This window comes from Hevea brasiliensis, chromosome 2 (assembly GCF_030052815.1).
Source record: "Hevea brasiliensis isolate MT/VB/25A 57/8 chromosome 2, ASM3005281v1, whole genome shotgun sequence".
NCBI classification, from domain to species: domain Eukaryota; kingdom Viridiplantae; phylum Streptophyta; class Magnoliopsida; order Malpighiales; family Euphorbiaceae; genus Hevea; species Hevea brasiliensis.
Genome location: NC_079494.1, coordinates 8,163,814 through 8,182,617, shown reverse-complemented (window position 1 = coordinate 8,182,617; position 18,804 = coordinate 8,163,814). Strand labels below are relative to the sequence as shown.

At 35.0% G+C, this 18,804-nt stretch overlaps 1 protein-coding gene across 1 annotated transcript; it reads left to right on the top strand.

The window, feature by feature from the left end:
* Positions 1–4,483: 4,483 nt before the first annotated feature.
* LOC110669927 (heat stress transcription factor B-4) lies at positions 4,484–6,189 on the top strand. Its single transcript, XM_021831782.2, has 2 exons — positions 4,484–4,950; positions 5,074–6,189. The coding sequence occupies exons 1-2, from the start codon at positions 4,702–4,704 to the stop codon at positions 5,899–5,901; spliced, it is 1,077 nt and encodes a 358-aa protein (XP_021687474.2). The 5' UTR covers positions 4,484–4,701; the 3' UTR covers positions 5,902–6,189.
* The last annotated feature ends 12,615 nt before the right edge of the window (positions 6,190–18,804 follow it).

The following is an 18,804-nucleotide window of genomic DNA, read 5'->3' as shown; positions in this document are numbered from 1 at the left end:
AGTTGCTGACAACTTGTGGGAGGAAAATGATCAAACCTTTGGTTTCTAGATTTCCAAATACTCCGTGGACCCTTCCTCATATTTATAGCTCTTTCTTTTTTCTCTTTCATATTTGTCCTACTCGTTACTGTACAGAGCTACAAACAAAGAAAGAAAGCTCCATGAATAATGAATTTTACCTCTTTACTCATTAACTATTCGTGCTTCTGCTGCGCATTACCCATAAACTGCTCATGCTCCATCAATGAGATAGGTCCCATTTGTATATGATTGTTGGACCAACCTCGTCATGCATCAAGTGGTTCAAAATGGATAATCACATTATTAAGTTAATCAATATGGTATAATATAATACCCCTTCTGATGACAGTGACTAAGTGGGTTGCATTCTCAACTTATCATGTGTAAATTATAAGGATTATCTTACTTGTGGGAAACATCTAGATGGGATTGTTGTTTGGGTGCAATATTCCCATTAATGTGCACGTAACTTGAATGAGGCCAGGGAATAGAGGGAGTGGTAATAAATATATATATAAAAGAAGAAAACAAAACAAGAATCACGAGACTGGTATATGTTCAGAACCATAAAAAATACATGGACAGCATCCATGTCAGCCGCTGCAAATCTTGCAGAGTACAGAAGAGGAAGGGTAAAGGTTTGGACTTCACAATCAAAACAACAAGAGAAAGAGAAGAGAAGAGAAAATTTTAGAAGATTTTATCTCTATTCATACGAGGGAGAGAAAAATTCCAGTTATAATTGAACATCGGTACTCGAAACTGACATTGCTTCTAATCAATTTCAAGTTCCTTTAATTTTCGAACTGTATGAAGTGAACGGGAAGGAACAAAAAAATCACATGCAACCTGGTTATTCTATAATAAATATTTGTGAGGTTGATGACTATATATTCATCAACTAATTAAACTAATGAATTGCTTTGGAATTTTACAAATCAATATATGTAATGATTCATCCCTTAAGTGTAACTCAGAAACTAAAGAAGATCTCAATTTTTTTTATTATACATTTTTATTTTTAGTGTCATGTGACTTTGCTGGTTAAATATGTGTTGTTTTGTTCTCTTTAATCTTGTATACAAAGCACATGAGCTTATTTCTTTGGTATCATGAAAAATTAATTATATATATTAAATTGGAAAAAAATGTTGTCTTGTTTAGAAAGATTGGATTGGATTTGAGTTTTGAGAACTTTTAGGGGTGGTTATCAATGTGATTTAAATAGTTTTCTTTAATTAATATGGAAATAATTATGCTAAAATAAGCAAAGAGAAGAATTATATTGGTGGGGAACCATGACAGTTTAACTTTGTTTTTCAATAATGAGAATCATAGACATGATCAAAATAATCAGTTGAGTATCTATGTGAAATAATTAGTAATCATAATTTTTCCTATTCTTTCACTTTGGACCTCCAACTTTCCCAACCCTTATAAACACTGTGATATCCTCATCATAAAATCAATCCATATTACACTTTTATAGGATCTCTTGGCAACCACTTATTACATGGAAATGCAATCTTGTTCAAATTTTGTGCTGATTTAAGATAAATAATTAACCCAATAAAATTTAGTTAATTAAGATCAAATTAATTAAGGCATGAAAAGAAATTGATTCCATGAAAAAATGCATGGAAGAGCCGAAGCCGATCTCTGTAGTACCCATACACAAAACAAAAACAAAACTTTCTTGGGCCATTACCAAAAAGAAAGAAAGGAAAAAGAAAGATGTAAAATTTCCAGTTATTCATGGAAACTTTTGGGGGCCAATAATTCAATCACCTGAGACACGTCAACAAAGCAAGAAAGCCGAGCCGATCGAGAAAGAGCCAAAGTTGGAGGCTCAAAGCAGAGAGGCTAAAAGTTAAAGGGCTATAATAATATGAATGAATGAATTAATTAATATATATGTATCTATTCTCGAGAGGTATAAATATATAATATACTGTAACGTAGTCAGTAAAGGTGGTAGCGGCCAGAGAGCATGTCTAATATGATATTGATATTGAAGTTAGGAATATTATGAGAGGAAAAGAGAAAGTTGAGGGAAAGAAGATCAAGAAGAAGGAGAAGAAGGAAGAAGAAATGTCGTCACCGAGAAGCAGGCTTTAAATCCCATCACGTAGTTCGATGTATCCTTTACCTTATATATCTGCTAGAGGAGTAGAAAATAATAGGGATTCACAAATTGAAGAGTGTGCTGGGTTGCTGTTATTAAACAACAAAAGCAAACCTACAAAATGAAAAGAGGACACTCGTTTGACGTGAAGTGAACCCACCTTCGTCTCTCTTCTTTTTCCATTGATTCACCTCATTTTTCTATATGACCACAATGCCCTTTAATTTTCACCGCTTATTCTAATATTAGTTATAGATCCTAATTCTTATCTACATCAAAGTGTATATACATAATCAATTATGGATTATTATTTTAACTAAAATAATGATAAATCTCTAAATATTTAATTAGAATAATATACATCATCAATAATCTACACAAATTCATAATCTTCCATAATTTTTGTTTCTCAATCACTAACAATCCTGTTAATATTTCTATTAATCTCATCACTTTAATTTTAGCGTAAAACTTATCTTTCCAAGTGTATAATCAGTCCCAAAAACATCGAAAATCAACCCAACATCAACTAAATTTAGTTTCAGAGCTTAACCTATGTAAAATAAAGCTCAAAACTATCACATAAGCATTCAGAAAACGTCTAAAGGAGTTGTTAGAAGTCAGGTTATCGAAGCCACTGCACATCGCCGCCGCTGAACAGTGACGTCTAAACATTATGGTGCTGTGCCTCTTCCTCATGATTATACACATGATCAATCACTTCTAAATTAAAATATTCCACATATTTCCATTCAGTATTCTTTAAATCACATGGTTCGTTTTCTTTTTCTATTTTTATCTCAAAATAGACTCTTTTCATCTTGGTTTTATCTCTTAGCATGATTTCTCAACTTGGAAGAAGAATTATCTTTTCAAAATTTTCAAGATCTTTGCCTTAGCCTGCCTTATGGATAAGATGATTTTCAAGCAACAAAAGATCAAATGTGAGAGCTTATGCAATGCTATCAATTTGTAAATGGTAGATAACCCTTGAACCGAATCACTTGAAAATCAATGCAATTCTTATCCGTCTATAGCATCTATGTATGCAATAGTAGATTAAAATATAAGGTATCATTTTTCTTCTTTAGGTTTTGTTGATAATTATAGATCTATGAGCATGCTGATATTTCTTATTTTATGAGTTTTTATCTCATTTGTACCTTGATTATATGAATGAAATCTTTCTATCTTGGACAAGAAAAAATGCAATTACTATAATGCAATATGATTTAATGAAATTGAGAAATTGAGAGGGAAAATTTTTTATTGATTATTGATTAATTAAATGGGCAAAAGCAACTCAGTTTATATAAATACATAAATAATAATAAATTAAGAAATTTTTGTCTAAATTTGGTCTATCATAAATCCAAAATATAAACATGTAATATCTATATATTTACTATGTGAGTCTCACCATGTATCTTGTATCTTGAGTCTATGATAGACTGAGTTTAATCAAGAAAAATCCAATAAATTAATTGCTCTTATAATAAAAATGACACTTGACAAAACTAAGTTAAATAATTTTATAAACTAGTTAACTAATTTTGCTAGGTAACTAATTTTGGTGTCTTTCTTCTTAACTTGAGCTAATAAATATTGCATAATTAAATTTCATTTTTAACCACATCAAAATTAACAAGAATTTACTAAATTCTAACATAGTTAGCATGGATGTTACAAATACCCCAGCAGATTTAAGACTATACAAACATTTTTTATTTTTCGGCAATCCAAATAATCACCAAGATCTCCCATTTCAAGTACACAAAGATGTTTCCTTTTTCAAGTAAATGTTAAAGATTATAATCTAAATGTGCATAAATAGCAATAATAAGTCTCTCCACACCAATTTTTTTTTTTTGGCTTAAAACGATATCGTGCAGGCTGCAGGCTAAGCAAAAACTGCAATTAAGGATATGTACTGTAGACTGAAAAATAACAAAAGAAGGAGAAAATAAAATTGCATAGACGTGTATGGAATAACAGTTGGTTGACTATGGAGTTATGGAAAGTGAAAGGGAAAGGGAAAGAATATAAAAGAGGAGGAAGGAGAAAGGAAAGGGAAGGGAGGGGTGTCATTGTCAATTCTCAATGACAGTGTGCACCCATTCCCCTGTGCCTGATTTTAAGTGGGTCTGCGCGGGATCAATGTCAGATAGAGAGAGAGAGAGAGAGAGAGAGAGAGAGTTCACGGGTTTGCCTTGAAAGGCCCTTATTTCATACTCCTAGACAGACAGACACATATTCTCTCTCACTACATAACCGAGGAGGCAAACTAATATTTACAAATATCAATTTAATTATCAATTCGCCCCTCCAAATAAATAAATAAATAAATAACAGCAAAGTGCACAGTAGCATACTCACCCCTTCCTCTCCAACATTTTTATCCAACCACATCCAAGTTTCACACTCGCCAGTCACCAGTCTCACCCAACCCTTATTTCTCACCCATCAAAGCCAAAACTCCCCCACTGTTTCCCTTTCAGACCCCCATCCCCCCTCTTTCTCTTTCCGCAGAATAGCAGTTGTGCGTTTGATCTTCAATGGCGCTTATGCTAGACAACTGTGAAGGCATTTTGCTGTCACTAGACTCCCACAAATCGGTCCCAGCTCCATTCCTTACAAAAACTTACCAATTGGTTGATGATCCCACCACTGACCACATAGTTTCTTGGGGTGAAGATGATACAACTTTCGTTGTTTGGAGACCGCCTGAGTTCGCCCGAGATCTCCTCCCTAACTATTTTAAGCATAATAACTTCTCTAGCTTTGTCAGGCAACTCAACACCTATGTATATAACTAAACTCATCCTCTTCGTTGTTTTAAAGATAGTGTTTTTGCTTTTGCTAGATTCACTTATTCTACTTGTGTTTTTACTGAATTTGATTATTGTTTTTGGTGTTTGCTTAACTAGGGTTTTAGGAAGATTGTACCTGACAGATGGGAGTTCGCAAATGAGTTTTTCAAGAAAGGAGAGAAGCAATTGCTCTGTGAAATTCATAGAAGAAAAACAGCTCAGCCACAAGTAGCTATTAATCATCATCATCATCACCACCCACATTCTCCGCTTGGTGTTAACGGACCCAGTTTCTTTCCATTTTCAAGCCGAGTTAGCATCTCGCCATCTGATTCGGACGAACAAGCCAACAATTGGTGTGACTCGCCGCCTCTCTCTTCGCCGAGAGGAGTGGCGAATGCTTCAGTTATTAATGGTGGCGGATATAACAGCTCGGTGACTGCCTTATCAGAGGATAATGAGAGACTAAGGAGAAGCAATAATATGCTTGTGTCTGAGCTTGCACACATGCGAAAACTTTACAATGATATTATCTACTTTGTTCAAAATCATGTCAAGCCTGTCACTCCTAGCAATTCCTACCCCTCTTCCCTGCTTCTTTGTGCTCCAACATCTACAGCTAATCCTTTTGCTTCTAACGGTTCTCTGGTACAAAAGCCTTTAAACCAGCTTTTTGGATATTACCCTCCTACTAACGCTAAGCAAATTCCTCAAGTTCAAGTTTTAAACTCTCCAAGTAACACTTCACAGAGTTCTTTGACAATTCTTGAAGATTCCAACAGCAATGGCTGCAATACGAAGTTGTTTGGCGTGCCTTTACAATCCAAGAAAAGAATGCACCCGGAGTATGCTTCCAATACAGGAAACATGGAGGCTAGTAAAGCTCGTCTAGTGTTGCAAAAGGATGATTTAGGGTTGAATCTCATGCCCCCTTCAACATGTTAGTTTCCTCAAACCCATTCAAAGATCCGAAGTTTTTGCCCTCTTTTTTATTATTTTTTTTCCTCACCATTTAGATTTTTCTTGTTCGATTGCCATGTTGTTCTTTAGAGTGAGAGTCTGAGATGATAGTGTTGATTAAATATGTGTGTGCGTGCGTGTGGGTGTTTGTGACTCTGTACATAATTTTAGTGCCAAGTATGTTCTTGTTCCCACCAGCCATGAATGCAGGTGGGTTTTGGTTAGAGTGATGATCAAAGAAAGTTTTAAAATCACCAACTCCATTTTCCTCTAGACATGTCTCTTAGTTTTGGTTGGTGCAATTTATTGCTCTCTCGATTATCAGATCTCTCCTTCTTCCTCTTCTTCTTCTTCTTCTCTTTTCTGAATTTGATGTCTGTATGTTTCAGTTACATTAATGCAAGAAAAGAAAGAGAGAGAGACTCTCGACTCTTGATGCTTTCCTTTTCTGGTCGTTTAGAAAAACAAAGAAAGCCGTGAAGGTTTCAGGCTGGTTCATCGACAGTCTCTCTAGGGCTTTCTCTGATTAATCCAATCCAGTAATAAATGATACGAACAGGTAATATGGCTTTCAAAATACTTGAAACAAATTCGTAAACGGATGGATGAAAAGGGGAAAACCCAACAGAAAAGAAAAGAAAAAGGAAAGAAAAAGGCAGCTAAGCCCAACATGATAATTCGTTTCAAAATCTTATTATTAGCGGTGCCATCATAATTATCATTATCCCTATTATTGTCAAAAGAGAAATGATACTGTTATTTGGGAAAAGAAGGTCATCATTTCTATCTTGATGAAGGTTATAATCTCCATTTAACGTTTCAATGAACTGTCAGTCAAGGGGGAAAAAATAAAACAAATATATTAAAAAAAAAAAAAAAAGAAAGACAGAGCAAGAACAAAAACAAGAAAACAAAAAGAGTGGGTTATTCGATGAAAGCGAAAGATAAGAGAAACTGACTAAAAATGTGGTTTGAAATGTTTCTATCAAGGCTTCTATACTTCTTCTTCTGAGGACCGGAAACCTTTGCCTTTTCCTACTTTAAGTATCTGATCAACTTCTTCAAAACTCTCTTTGGATCCCTCTCCTCTTTCCATATACATGTACCTCTTTTCACTAATTCCAAGCTCTTTCTCTCTTTCTTCCAGACAAATCCCATAAAGCTAGAGACTCTTGACGGGTAGCTCGCTAGCTAAACAAAACCCACATTTGCTAAAACCCCATCTCTTTTATGGCTTCACTTGTCCCATTATCCAACATCCCTCTACAAGTAAAGGTTAACACAAAAGTTTGACTAAGCATTTCCACTGGTTTTTTAAGCTTGTCTTGGCTCTCTGCTTGTTGCATGCTTATCTATATATTATCTATATGTATTTTTTTTCGTTTTCTTTTCTTGCTTTGCGAGGTAATTTATTATCCAACGCAGAGAAACTGTGAGGAGACAGAGTCGAAAGCAAGTTAAGAAAGGTCCATTTTAAGTCTCTAGAGGGATAAAAAGTAAGAATATAGTATTCTTGGAATATCTTTGTCGTGCAATGATTTCGTCCTATACCAAAAACAGAACCCTAAACCTTGTTTGACAACATGACTCGGATGCTCCTCTCCAATAAGCCTTTGTCTTTTCGGAGGCATCGGACGTGATTTCAAAATTCACGTGCGATGTAAGACATGTCTAGTCCATGTTATTATATATAAAAGGGCATAAGTTAATTTTAAATAATGTTTGATTTTGTCAATATATTAACCTTTCCATTCAAATTGTATTCAATTTGTCGTTAGTAGACGTGAAATCTGAAAAATAACAAGGTTAGCTTTAAAAAAAATAATAAATTTTCAATATAAATTCCCGTTATCACGTCTCTCTCTCAACTAAGAGTTAGTAGCCCTTGAAAAACCATTCTTAGAAAATGCAGACTCACTGGCCCATTTTGCCTAATATCTATGCTGCTTATCTTGTAGAAAGAGACTTTCCTCTCGTTCAGTTACTTTTCATTAAGGTACTCGGTCTCTGTCTTTGCTGTTGAGTTGATTTTCTCTTACCTAGATGTAGCAACGGATAAGTTATTCGTAAAAGTCACCAAATCCAAATTTAAATCTAAATAACATTTTCAATAGCTGAACTCATTTTAAAATCAATTAAAATTTATCTTTAATTACTCAAATTCATTCCAAACTCAATTATTATTATCCGAAAAATACCCGAATTCATTTAATTATGTATATTTTAATTAATAATTTATATAAAAAAATATTTTTATTAATAATTTATATTTAAAAATTTAATAATTCAATAAAATATTTAAATTTCATTTATTTAAAATATAATATGTAAAAATGTAAAAATATTATAATATATATATATATATATATATATATATATATATATATTTAATTAATTAGTTATGTAAACGGGTTCGGGTGACAGATATCCAACCTATAAAACCCGAAATCGACTTGAACCCATCACAGGTATTGTTTCTCAAACTCAAACCTATCACAAACTCAATTATATATTACTAAAACACATCCTATTAGGGTTTATTTTGAGTCTTCTACCCGCAAGTACTTGACTTGTTATCATCCCTACTCTTACCTCATCGGGGCAGGGGAGACTCTCCTCCCCTGTCCCAGAAGTGGGTTTGCCTTCCCTACTTCTACACGGGATTGTGTGCATAAATAAGATTTGTATCGTTTTTGTGGTGGATTGATGTAGATTGAAAAAGATTTAGTTTGATCTATCGCTAATGGTTGTCTTGATTTGCCTAGGGTGTTGCATGTAAGTTGAGTGCTTCAAAAGTGAACGAATATGCTTGAATTGGCTTGCTGGTTATGATGAGTGAAGAAGATTTAGTTACTACCTTGCATATGTGTTTGAAGATTCAGACACATGATTGTCTGTTTCTCCATTCATTGGTGGCTAGGAGGATATAGCGTGAGTGGGATGCTTGTCGATCAGAGTTTTTTTATAAATAAATATTTTTATTAAAATATATCCAATAAAAACTTAGTACATTTCATCTAACTAAGGCCCTGTCAATAGACATCCTCTAAGACACTCGACCTAGGATAGAACATGCTAAGTGAAAAAGCTGGAGAAAAACAAGATAGAAGAGATAATTATACAGAATAAGAGCAAAGCAGTCATAATACTAAAGAAGTGCAAAATGATCCCAAAACAAAAGGTTTAATAGTTAGAAACCCAAGGATTACAAGATCAAATGATGTTAAAAAGAACAAAGGACTTCAAAGCACATATGGTGGCAAAATAGTAGCAAAACACTAGCAAAACAGTTCAAAATGCAAATCAATTGGCAATATCCCAACCCTTCATAACCAAAACAAAGATCAAGACCAATAATGCAACTGGTAAAAGAAATGCAACTAGAAAATAAATAGGTGCACCCCATAGCAACTTGACTTACAAACACACAAATCAATTAGCAAAATCAATTCTAATAGATGAATAAGTCCACCTCTACATGAGCAGTCACAATAGCAAAAAGTGTAAGCCACAATCAACATTCAAATAAAAGATATAGCATGACTTATAGGACTATACTAAGCAGTACCACAACAACTTAGCTTTCAAACACATGGATCAGTTAGCAAAAGCAATCCCTACACATCCAAAAACAAAATCAAGACCATTATCAAAGCAACAATTATACCCTCTCTTACATATAATCACATCAGCAACCAACCCAGACACAATCATTAAGTCAAAAGAGAGCCACAAAGCCTTTAGCTCTATTGAAGCTTTGTTTTGCTAAAGAATATGCAATGGAATTAGCCTTCTTTAAGACATGACAAAACGACAATGTTAGGCAAAGAATTTAAATTAGTGCAAATTGAGTTGATGGTCTGTGAAAGGCGCTAAGGAGCTGCATCTAGCTTATGAATCCAAGATAATGCAACTTAAGAATCTGACTTTATTAAAAACCAGTGGTCATTAGGAGTAAGTGAGTTGAGGATGAGAGTAATTCCAAAGCCTTAGCAATTGCTTTCAACTCAACACCATTAGAATCATCTAATCCTCCTAAACAGGAGAATATACAAAGAAAGTGTCCCCATTGATCACAGAGAACATCACCTATGGCTGTAATACCTGCTATTTTTCGATATTGGAATATCTGTCTTTGATAGAATATTCTAATAAAAAGAAAAACTTCACTGATAGTAGAGTAGTGGTAAGATGTGAAAGTATGTTTATATATATGATTTTGTATTCAAAATGTATTTAGAAAAGAAAAATATTTTAAAGATTTTATTTCTAAAAAGTTTTTAAGTAAGTGTTTCTAGCAAAAGAAGTTTCAACAGTCGAAGTATGATTTTTTTGCAGCCGAAGCCCCTTTTCCTACTCAAAAAGCTCTTTTGAACAGAATAGACTCTGGCAGCTAAAAGCTAAACTTTTTGCAGCAAAAAGTCCCTCGGCAAAGAGAGTATAAAAATGGTCTAAAGCTTATTTTGCTGCCAAAAAATACTTGGGGTTTTTCTCCTTTCCTTGCTCTCTCAACTTTGGAGTATATAAGGAGTTCTTGGAAGAGATTTTCTTGAGTTGTTGAAGAACTAGGGGTGAATTCTTCCATTTAGAAGTGTGAAAGAGTAGTTCCAAGCTTTGAAGATTTGGTTTCCTCACCTCCAAGCTCTAAAAAAAGAGATAACTTTCTTTCCTCCTTGATCTAATGGGTAGATCTAAGAAAGTTGATGGGAGATGAGGTTTCTGTAACTTGAATTTCATAAAAAATTATTTTAAGTTGAGTTTTAGGGGAAGTTTATGCATGTTAGGGTTAGGGTTTTGTGATCTTCTATTGAAGTTATATGTTTTGTAGTTAGAATAGTTATTTTTAAGTTTTATGGGCCTTAAATGGCTAACTTACCATGATGGATTTTAAGAAATCCATGCATATGCTATGTTGGGTTTGGGGAAAACCTAGGATTTGAGTTTTTTATGAATGTATGCAGGTTTTGAGCATGTTTTCAAATTGTTTTAGGCCCCAAAGATATGTATGTGTGATGGGTTGTATTTTGGAACCTTGAAATGAGTTTGGGTATTGATGGGAGAAGGAATCTACAGGTTTTCAACTTGGAAATTCTGGGAATTCCTAGGTTCGACTACTGAAAGCCAGAGGTTCAGCAACCAAAGCATGAAGTTTATTGGAAAATCTAAAAAATTTTCAAGTTCGACAGCCAAAGTTAGCACTGGACAAAAGTGTTTTCCGAAGCCTAAGACTTCAACAGTCGAAGATCAGGACTTCGATAACCAAAGTGGGTTCTACTTGACTTTTTCTGCTTTCTTTTTTAAGGTTCTAAAATATGGTTTCATGGTTCCTAAGGGCCTAGAATAGAATGCTTAAGATATATACTGATTTTTAGAACCTTATATAACACTATAGGGTCTAATTTATAGGATCGGGCTTGAGGGATTCGAAAGAGTAAGGATCTAAGGATAGCTCCCATTCGAGTAACGTGATTGATATGCTACAAGAGGTTAGTAACTTTAACCCTAATAAAATGGAAACTATTTACAGGTAATTAATGAGCATCCTCATGCATCATGTCATATTTATTTAGAATGTATACATCTAGAACATGAAAATGTTACATCATTGCATAATTTATTGTTGGTGCATTGATGGATGTTGGATGACCCACAACTCCCCCCATGTTATGACTATGTAACGTTACGTATGTTATGGATCCATAAGTAAATCCTATGGGGAGATCTTTAAGTTGTCCTTCAAGGGAGATCTATAAGTTGCCCTTCAAGGGAGATCTATAAGTTGTCCAAGGGTACATGACACAGGTCATGTTTAAAAAGAAAGTTTGGGAAGTTACTAGTGATAATGCCCATCTTACGTAAAATGTTTGTGCTGTGAAAATCCACGTGAATGATGCACTGTACATGTGTGAATGAATGATATAATTATTGATGGTTAGTTTACTTACTGAGCTTGTGTAAGTTTATCCCCTTCCCTTAACTCCCAAGGAAGGGTTATAAGACTAGAAAAGTTCTTTGAAGAGAAAGCATTAGGGGTACCCTTAGCCCTTCCTTTATGTATGGTGTATGGATAGATAGACATATAATTTATGAATGGATAGTGCTATGCTAGTGATTAAAGGAAATTGGATATACGCAATATGTTTAAGTATGATGATGTATGTGTTGTGTTAACCCTTTTGAGGGTACGCATGTCGAACCATTATACTTTGGATCTTATGTATATTAAGGTTTAAATTATGAACCATTATTATGTTATGGATGTTAATGTATGGATGAAAAGACTAAGGTGTAAAGGTTTAAAATATGTTTAAATGGTGAGATGCAGGAATGTATGTATATTTATCATGTTTTAGGCTTGCTATAGGTTTTGGCAGCCTTAAGCTGACCTGATCCTAGCGCCGATAATGACCCCTAGTTTGCGTCGTTACAATAGCACTCTTCCCAGGCTTTCCTAAAGATGATCCATCCACATTCCATTAAAAGTAAAACGAAGGGGGGGGGGGGGGTGGAGGGGGGTTTAGACTTTTCAACAAGAGGTCTATAGCGAGGCATGTTGGTCTAGCATCTAATAGATAATAAGGAAATAAAGATGTCTAATCTAGTGAAGGGGAAAGACAGGCTTACCTATACAAATATCAAATCCCATAATATCCTCGTTTTTGTTTTGTTCTTTGAAGTCAACATGATTACCATTACACTGGTGCTTATTTTGCCCATATTCCTTCTCTTGCATAAAAGAGTTTGATGACCTATTGTGGATGCTTCGATGAGATGCTCCACTATGTTTGCAGTCTTTGTCATGCCCACATTCCTTGCTACTTTTTCACCCATTCTAATATTTTGTATTATTAGTGTCAAAGTGTCTTCTATTGTAGTGAGATGTAAAAGTATGAAGCCTATAGATGCTAATCCAAAGCTTGTCAAGATCAGCAATGAGGATTTGAAAAGATGCCATTGTACTAACACAAGTGATACCAAGTCACCTACCCTTCTGACTCAGCTTCTATGGCACAAATACCTCAATTATTTCTCTAAACATGGAAAAGGATTTCCATAAGGCTTCTATATTCCACTTTGGAGGAAATTTTTCAAAATATGTAGTTGGTAGCTTAAGATTAGAAGTCAATTCCTTCCCATGATGGTTGGGAGGAATAGAAGGAAGGGTAGTAAAGGGTATGTTGAGAGAGGTTTACTCTCATCTTAGTTTTTTTTTTTTCTTTTTTCCTTATGTTGATATTTGTGTATTGTTGATTAGAGTTATCGTCGCCTTTTAGGTGATAATTGTGTAGACTACTCCTTTTTGGTTCCCACCACCTTTAGCTCTTGCCTTCTTGGCCTTAGCTCACCTATGGGTCTCTAGTTTTGTTGGTTATTTTTTATTCTATCCTAGCTTGATATATCATCATAGATGGTTTCTATGGGTTTCTTTATACGACTTCGGCCTTGTAAGGCCTGATTCTTACCTATATGCTAAAGATTCCTAGTGATGGTTTGTAGAGGCAATGACGGCTCTAAAGAGCTAAGTTTCTACTATGTGTTCTTGCCCTAGCTAGGGTTAGAGTTAGGCTTGGGCCCTTTAGAAAGCTAAGTCTTAAGATATCTTTTTTGGAACCTTTGTTGGGTTTTATTATGGGCTTGGGCTTAGTTTGTAATGTTTGTTTCATTAGGCTTGTTCTTATGCTACTTGTATTTGGGCTTTAGCCCATGTTCTTTTATTTGTAATATATATATATATATATATATATATATATATATATATATATATATATATATATATATATATATATATATATATTTTAAAGCAATGATAGAATATATTTGAGAGAACAAAAAAAAATTCAGAGGTTGAAGTTTTATCTCTTTATTTTATAGAGAGAAACTTTTCTCTTCTTATTTCCTTATCTAGTACCTAAGGCTCGAGGCTTTCCCTTCTAACACTAATGTAACGTCCTCACCAAAGGTAGTCCATACATTTTACTGTTCTGATGACTAATGTCTGTTCGGACAGTTAAAATGTCTGGAACTACACTTAAACTATAGTGAGGAGGCATAAATTAATGAAATAAATATTAAAAAAAATGTAGGAAAAATTTTGAGAAAATAAAATAAAATTTAGAGAATTTATTTATTTGGTAAAAAAATAATAAAAATAACCCGATATGCATCATGAAGGGCATTTTGGTCATTTCACCCATAGAGGTGTGATACCACTAAATGTGACGCCCCTTACCCGTCTATTGTATAGCCGAGCAAGAAGTGCCACATTCAGTGCCGGAGCACCCTATCTTGTCTTGTCATGTCTATTGTAAATTTTAATGTCCTTTAAATCAGGTAATTTACGTGTAGAAATTTTATTTTTATATCTTATTTTTGTGGAGACCCGAACAGATCCTCCTCTGTTTTATTAGCATTTGGCGGGTTCCACTATTACTTGTTAACATATTCATATCATTTTTAATATTTAATTATCCTTATGAGTATTTTAATTATCATATATAGCATTTTTCCCATGAACCTTTCTTTAGGTTCATGTTGATGTGTTATCTTTATCTAGGAATTTGACTAGGTTAGGATGTCTATTTAATCACACTTCCTTCATAACAATTGCTCCTCTATGTTTAAACTCGAATTTCAGTTTTTGAATCACTGAATTTGGGGTTATAGAACTCATCTTATGGTCAAAATACCATAACTGGTCCGTTTGCCTCTAAGCTGTCTAGAATTTACAATTCCTGGTCAATAAATTTTAACTAGTCATTTGATCATTTTATGGTCATTTTTAGACTTAGGTTCCTTCACAAGATATGTTCCTCTATGTCTTAGGGACTCCCAAGTACAATTTCATAATTTTTCAAGCTTGGTATGGTGAGTTATGGTCAATGTATTAACCTGGACTCTCAGTCCTATAAGGACAAAAACTAACTTCAGGGCAGTATGTTTGACCCTCTTTTTAGGGTCTTTACACTTGGAATTTGGAAAAGGTGTCTAAATCAATGTTGTAGCCCTAAGTATCATGTTTCCAGATCATATTGGCACATCTCAAATGGAATTTCCTAGTGGGAGTTATGGCCAAATGAACACACGGGTATCAAATGGCATTCTGGGTTCAACTTAACATTTTCCAGATTTCAATTCCTAACTTTAGCTAATATTTTCCCTAGGATGCAATGGTTTCTAGAGCTTGGTCAAAACATAAAAATTGTTGTGCTATGTCTTATAAAACTTTTGGCACTAGTTTCACTCAAATTGCAGCTTTGGAGACCAAGTTATGGCATTTTTGCCAAAACTGGTCAAGCATACCAAAGGAACAGTATTTTAGACAATTTTCGGGTTGGCAGTTTTAGTGACTCAAATTGTGCTAAGAATTTAAATTGGTTAAAGGCAAAACTAGGTTAAGTGGTCTTCATGAAAAGTATAGCTCTATGTCTAAACTTTCAATGGGTAAAATTTTAGGTCATTTGGACCAATATAGAGAGAGTTATGACCAAATGAACATGTACTGTTCATTTGGTCATTTTCTGGGTTGGGTGCAGGGAAATCCGAATTTGGGCAGTATTTAGCTCAAGTTTTGGACAGAATTTGGGCATGGTTTCTTCATGGAAAATGGGCTATTTTGGGTCTAGTTTCACCTCCAATTGGCCTCATACCAATTGGGGTTACACAATTTTATTTATGGCCTAAAATGTACACTGCCATCAACAAACACAACCTATAGAAAATTGACACTTCCAAAACTCAATCTCCTCCAACTTCCTTACTTCAATTTGCATGCAATACACTTCTATAAGCAACAATCTCATCCCAATTAGGTCAAATTTCAAGCATTTACACAAAATCTCCAAGTCATGTACACAAACCCTAATTTCCAAGTTTCAAACTCAATCAATTCAATCCCTTTTCACTTCTCATACATATAATCATATCAATCATCATCTCTAAACTCATTTTCATTATTTGAAATAAAGCCCAATACATTTCATGGCTGCCAAAATTTGGGGACATCATGGGTTCATGAATTTCTTGTTAATTTCTTGAAATTTCCACTTATCTCAAGTCACTTTCAAGTATTAAAAGAAGAAGGAAGGGAGAAAATCACTAACCTCTTGTGACCCAACTTGGAAATTTTCTCAAAACTTCAACTTTCCTTCTTCCTATGGGTACCTAGAGCTTCCTTATGATGTGGGCTAAATTTTTAATGAAGGGGACTATGGGTTTTGGGGAGTGAAAGCTTGGGAAATCAAGCTTTAAGCTTGATAACAATGGTGGGGAGGGAGAGACTAAGGGAGACGGCAAGGAGGGAGAGAGAAGAGGAAGAAGAAGATGGTTGGAGGGGTTTTGTCCCTTGTGGGTATTTATATATATATATTTATGTGTACTTTATTATTTTTAAATTTCATAAATATATTTCCTTTCTTTTCTTTTCTTTCCTTTTTTTTTTCTTTTCTTCTTGTTTCTCTTCTCATTTTTCAAATTCAAATTCATAAATTTAATTTATGTTATTTATTTTATTTCCTAATTTTAATTTGACATTTATGTCAAAATTCACCTCTATGGGTGAAATGACCAAAATGCCCTTCATGGTGCATATCGGGTTATTTTTATTATTTTTGTACCAACTAAATAAATTCTCTAAATTTTATTTTATTTTCTCAAAATTTTTCCTATATTTTTTTTAATATTTATTTCATTAATTTATGCCTCCTCACTATAGTTTAAGTATAGTTCCAGACATTTTAACTGTCCGAACAGACATTAGTCATCAGAACAGTAAAATGTATGGACTACCTTTGGTGAGGACGTTACAATTCTTCCCCTCTAAATAAAATTTCGTCCTCGAAATTTACACAGTGTAATTAATCGAGGGACCGCTATCTTCTTGTCTTTTCACCTTTTTGTGTTATAATACTTTACTTTTTTTTTTTTAGTCTGTCTTATTAATCTTAGTTCTACAATCTTATCCTTATCTCGATTTACTATTGGAAATACGTAGCTCTACACAATAGTCCCAAGTCGGTACTGTAATCTGCAGCTTATAGCACAAACATCAAGAGCATTGCATAGTTACTACGGTATATCCCAATAAACTAACTCTTTTTTTTTTTCAACCAGTTCTGTACTCATCTTCTTTCATCTCATATACAGCCTCCTTCTCATTTCCATCTATTATCTTTAACACGATCCTTTTTTGTTGATAATCTACAATCACCTGGTTTGGTGACAAGTATGTCATCTTCTGACCCATCTATCAGTATCCTCTTTCAACAGGAGGTACAATGCATATATAGGGGTGAACATAGTTAGGGTTTATCAATACATACTTAAAGGTATTATAATTAGGAAATGTACCTCTGATAACATCTACCGGATTTGGCTCTTCTCGAGCCATAGCGTACACGCGGGATGCTACTTCAGCCTCAGGGTGTTCTATAGTCTTAGAAGCTCTTTGTGATGTACCAGCTACCTCTGGTCTCATCGGTCTTCTACCCCTCTGTATTGTTGGGGCAGACTTCTGAGTTTGTGGTGGAGCTGTGGGAGCACTCCTCCATGGGCCATCTCTAAAAAAAAATGCTCTATGGACCCACATCTGAAACATTCACCCGTTAGTAATCTACACTTTCCTCTGTGGTTCTTCCTATAATGTGTACAAACTGGCATCGGGATTGATCTCCGTGCTATAGGACCCACAGAATTGTCAATTGATACACTCATTTGACCTCCTCTCCTCGGGGCAAATCGGAACCTCTGCCTCTGTTCTCTACTCTGAATCTAACCCTGAGACCCCCTGGGTCTCTTGCTCTCTGTAGCAGCTACGCTGGACTGACCAGGTCCAGACCCTCTCTTGCACTACCTGTCTCTCCTAAACTGCTCATCATTTCTAACTCTCTCTACTGGGGTCCTATATACTAGCTGGGGAGGTGGTGGCATAGCTCCAGTGACCTGACGGAGCAATTGAGTCATTTGCTCTAGGAAGGCCTGTTGTGTCCTTACTAAAGTACCCAACGATGGTTCTGCTCTACTGCTACTGCGCCCCTGATTAAACGCAGGTGCAGGTGCGTGACTCTCTACTTCCTCCTATATCGGTCTTGGAGGTCCGTACTCTGAAGGATCAGATGTCATCGATCCTATAAAACAGACAAAGAATAGATCTGCATTAGTGTCACCTCGACTCTATCTAAAGGCCCATGCATGTGATGCAACTATTTCTTTCTATCTATCTAGGTCTAGGACCGCCTAAACCTCTGCTCTGATACCACTAAATGTGATGGCCCGGCCCACTAGTGATATTGTCCGCTCTGGGCCGAAGCCCTCATGGTTTTAAAACGCGTCACTAGGGGTTAAGAACCATCAACTTATAAACCCAGCATCTCTCCCGTGTTTTGTCGATGTGGGATTTGCCTAGGGTGTTACAACTAATATGTAGTCCCCTTACCCTCTAGGTAAGGAAGGCCTTTCTTACCTTGACCTAGTTATGGGTGCCTTCCTTGCTCTACGAGATTGGAAATGTAGTTATGGTTTTATTTCAATTGCAGTTGGTTTCATAGTGTGGCGTTTCAAAGGAGATAGAAAAATAGTGTGCTAAAACTTATATCTCCATTTCCAACCATGTTTGACAACTAAACATTAAGCTCTCATCGACATTAGAGTCCTATAAAACTAGCTTCCATTTCTGACCAATGGTGCTCAAAATGGTTGTTGTTTCCAATGAGGGAAAGTGAAGGCTTGGGAAGCATGGGTTTGGGCCATTAGTAGGTTGAATTTCAAAAATTTATCTAGGGTTACATGCTAGCATACCATAGTAGCTTATGAACCTAGCTAACCTGCTATGCCCATGAGCATGCCCAAACATCTTTTAGCATACTTTATTAGTTTATTTGCCATTAAGGATTG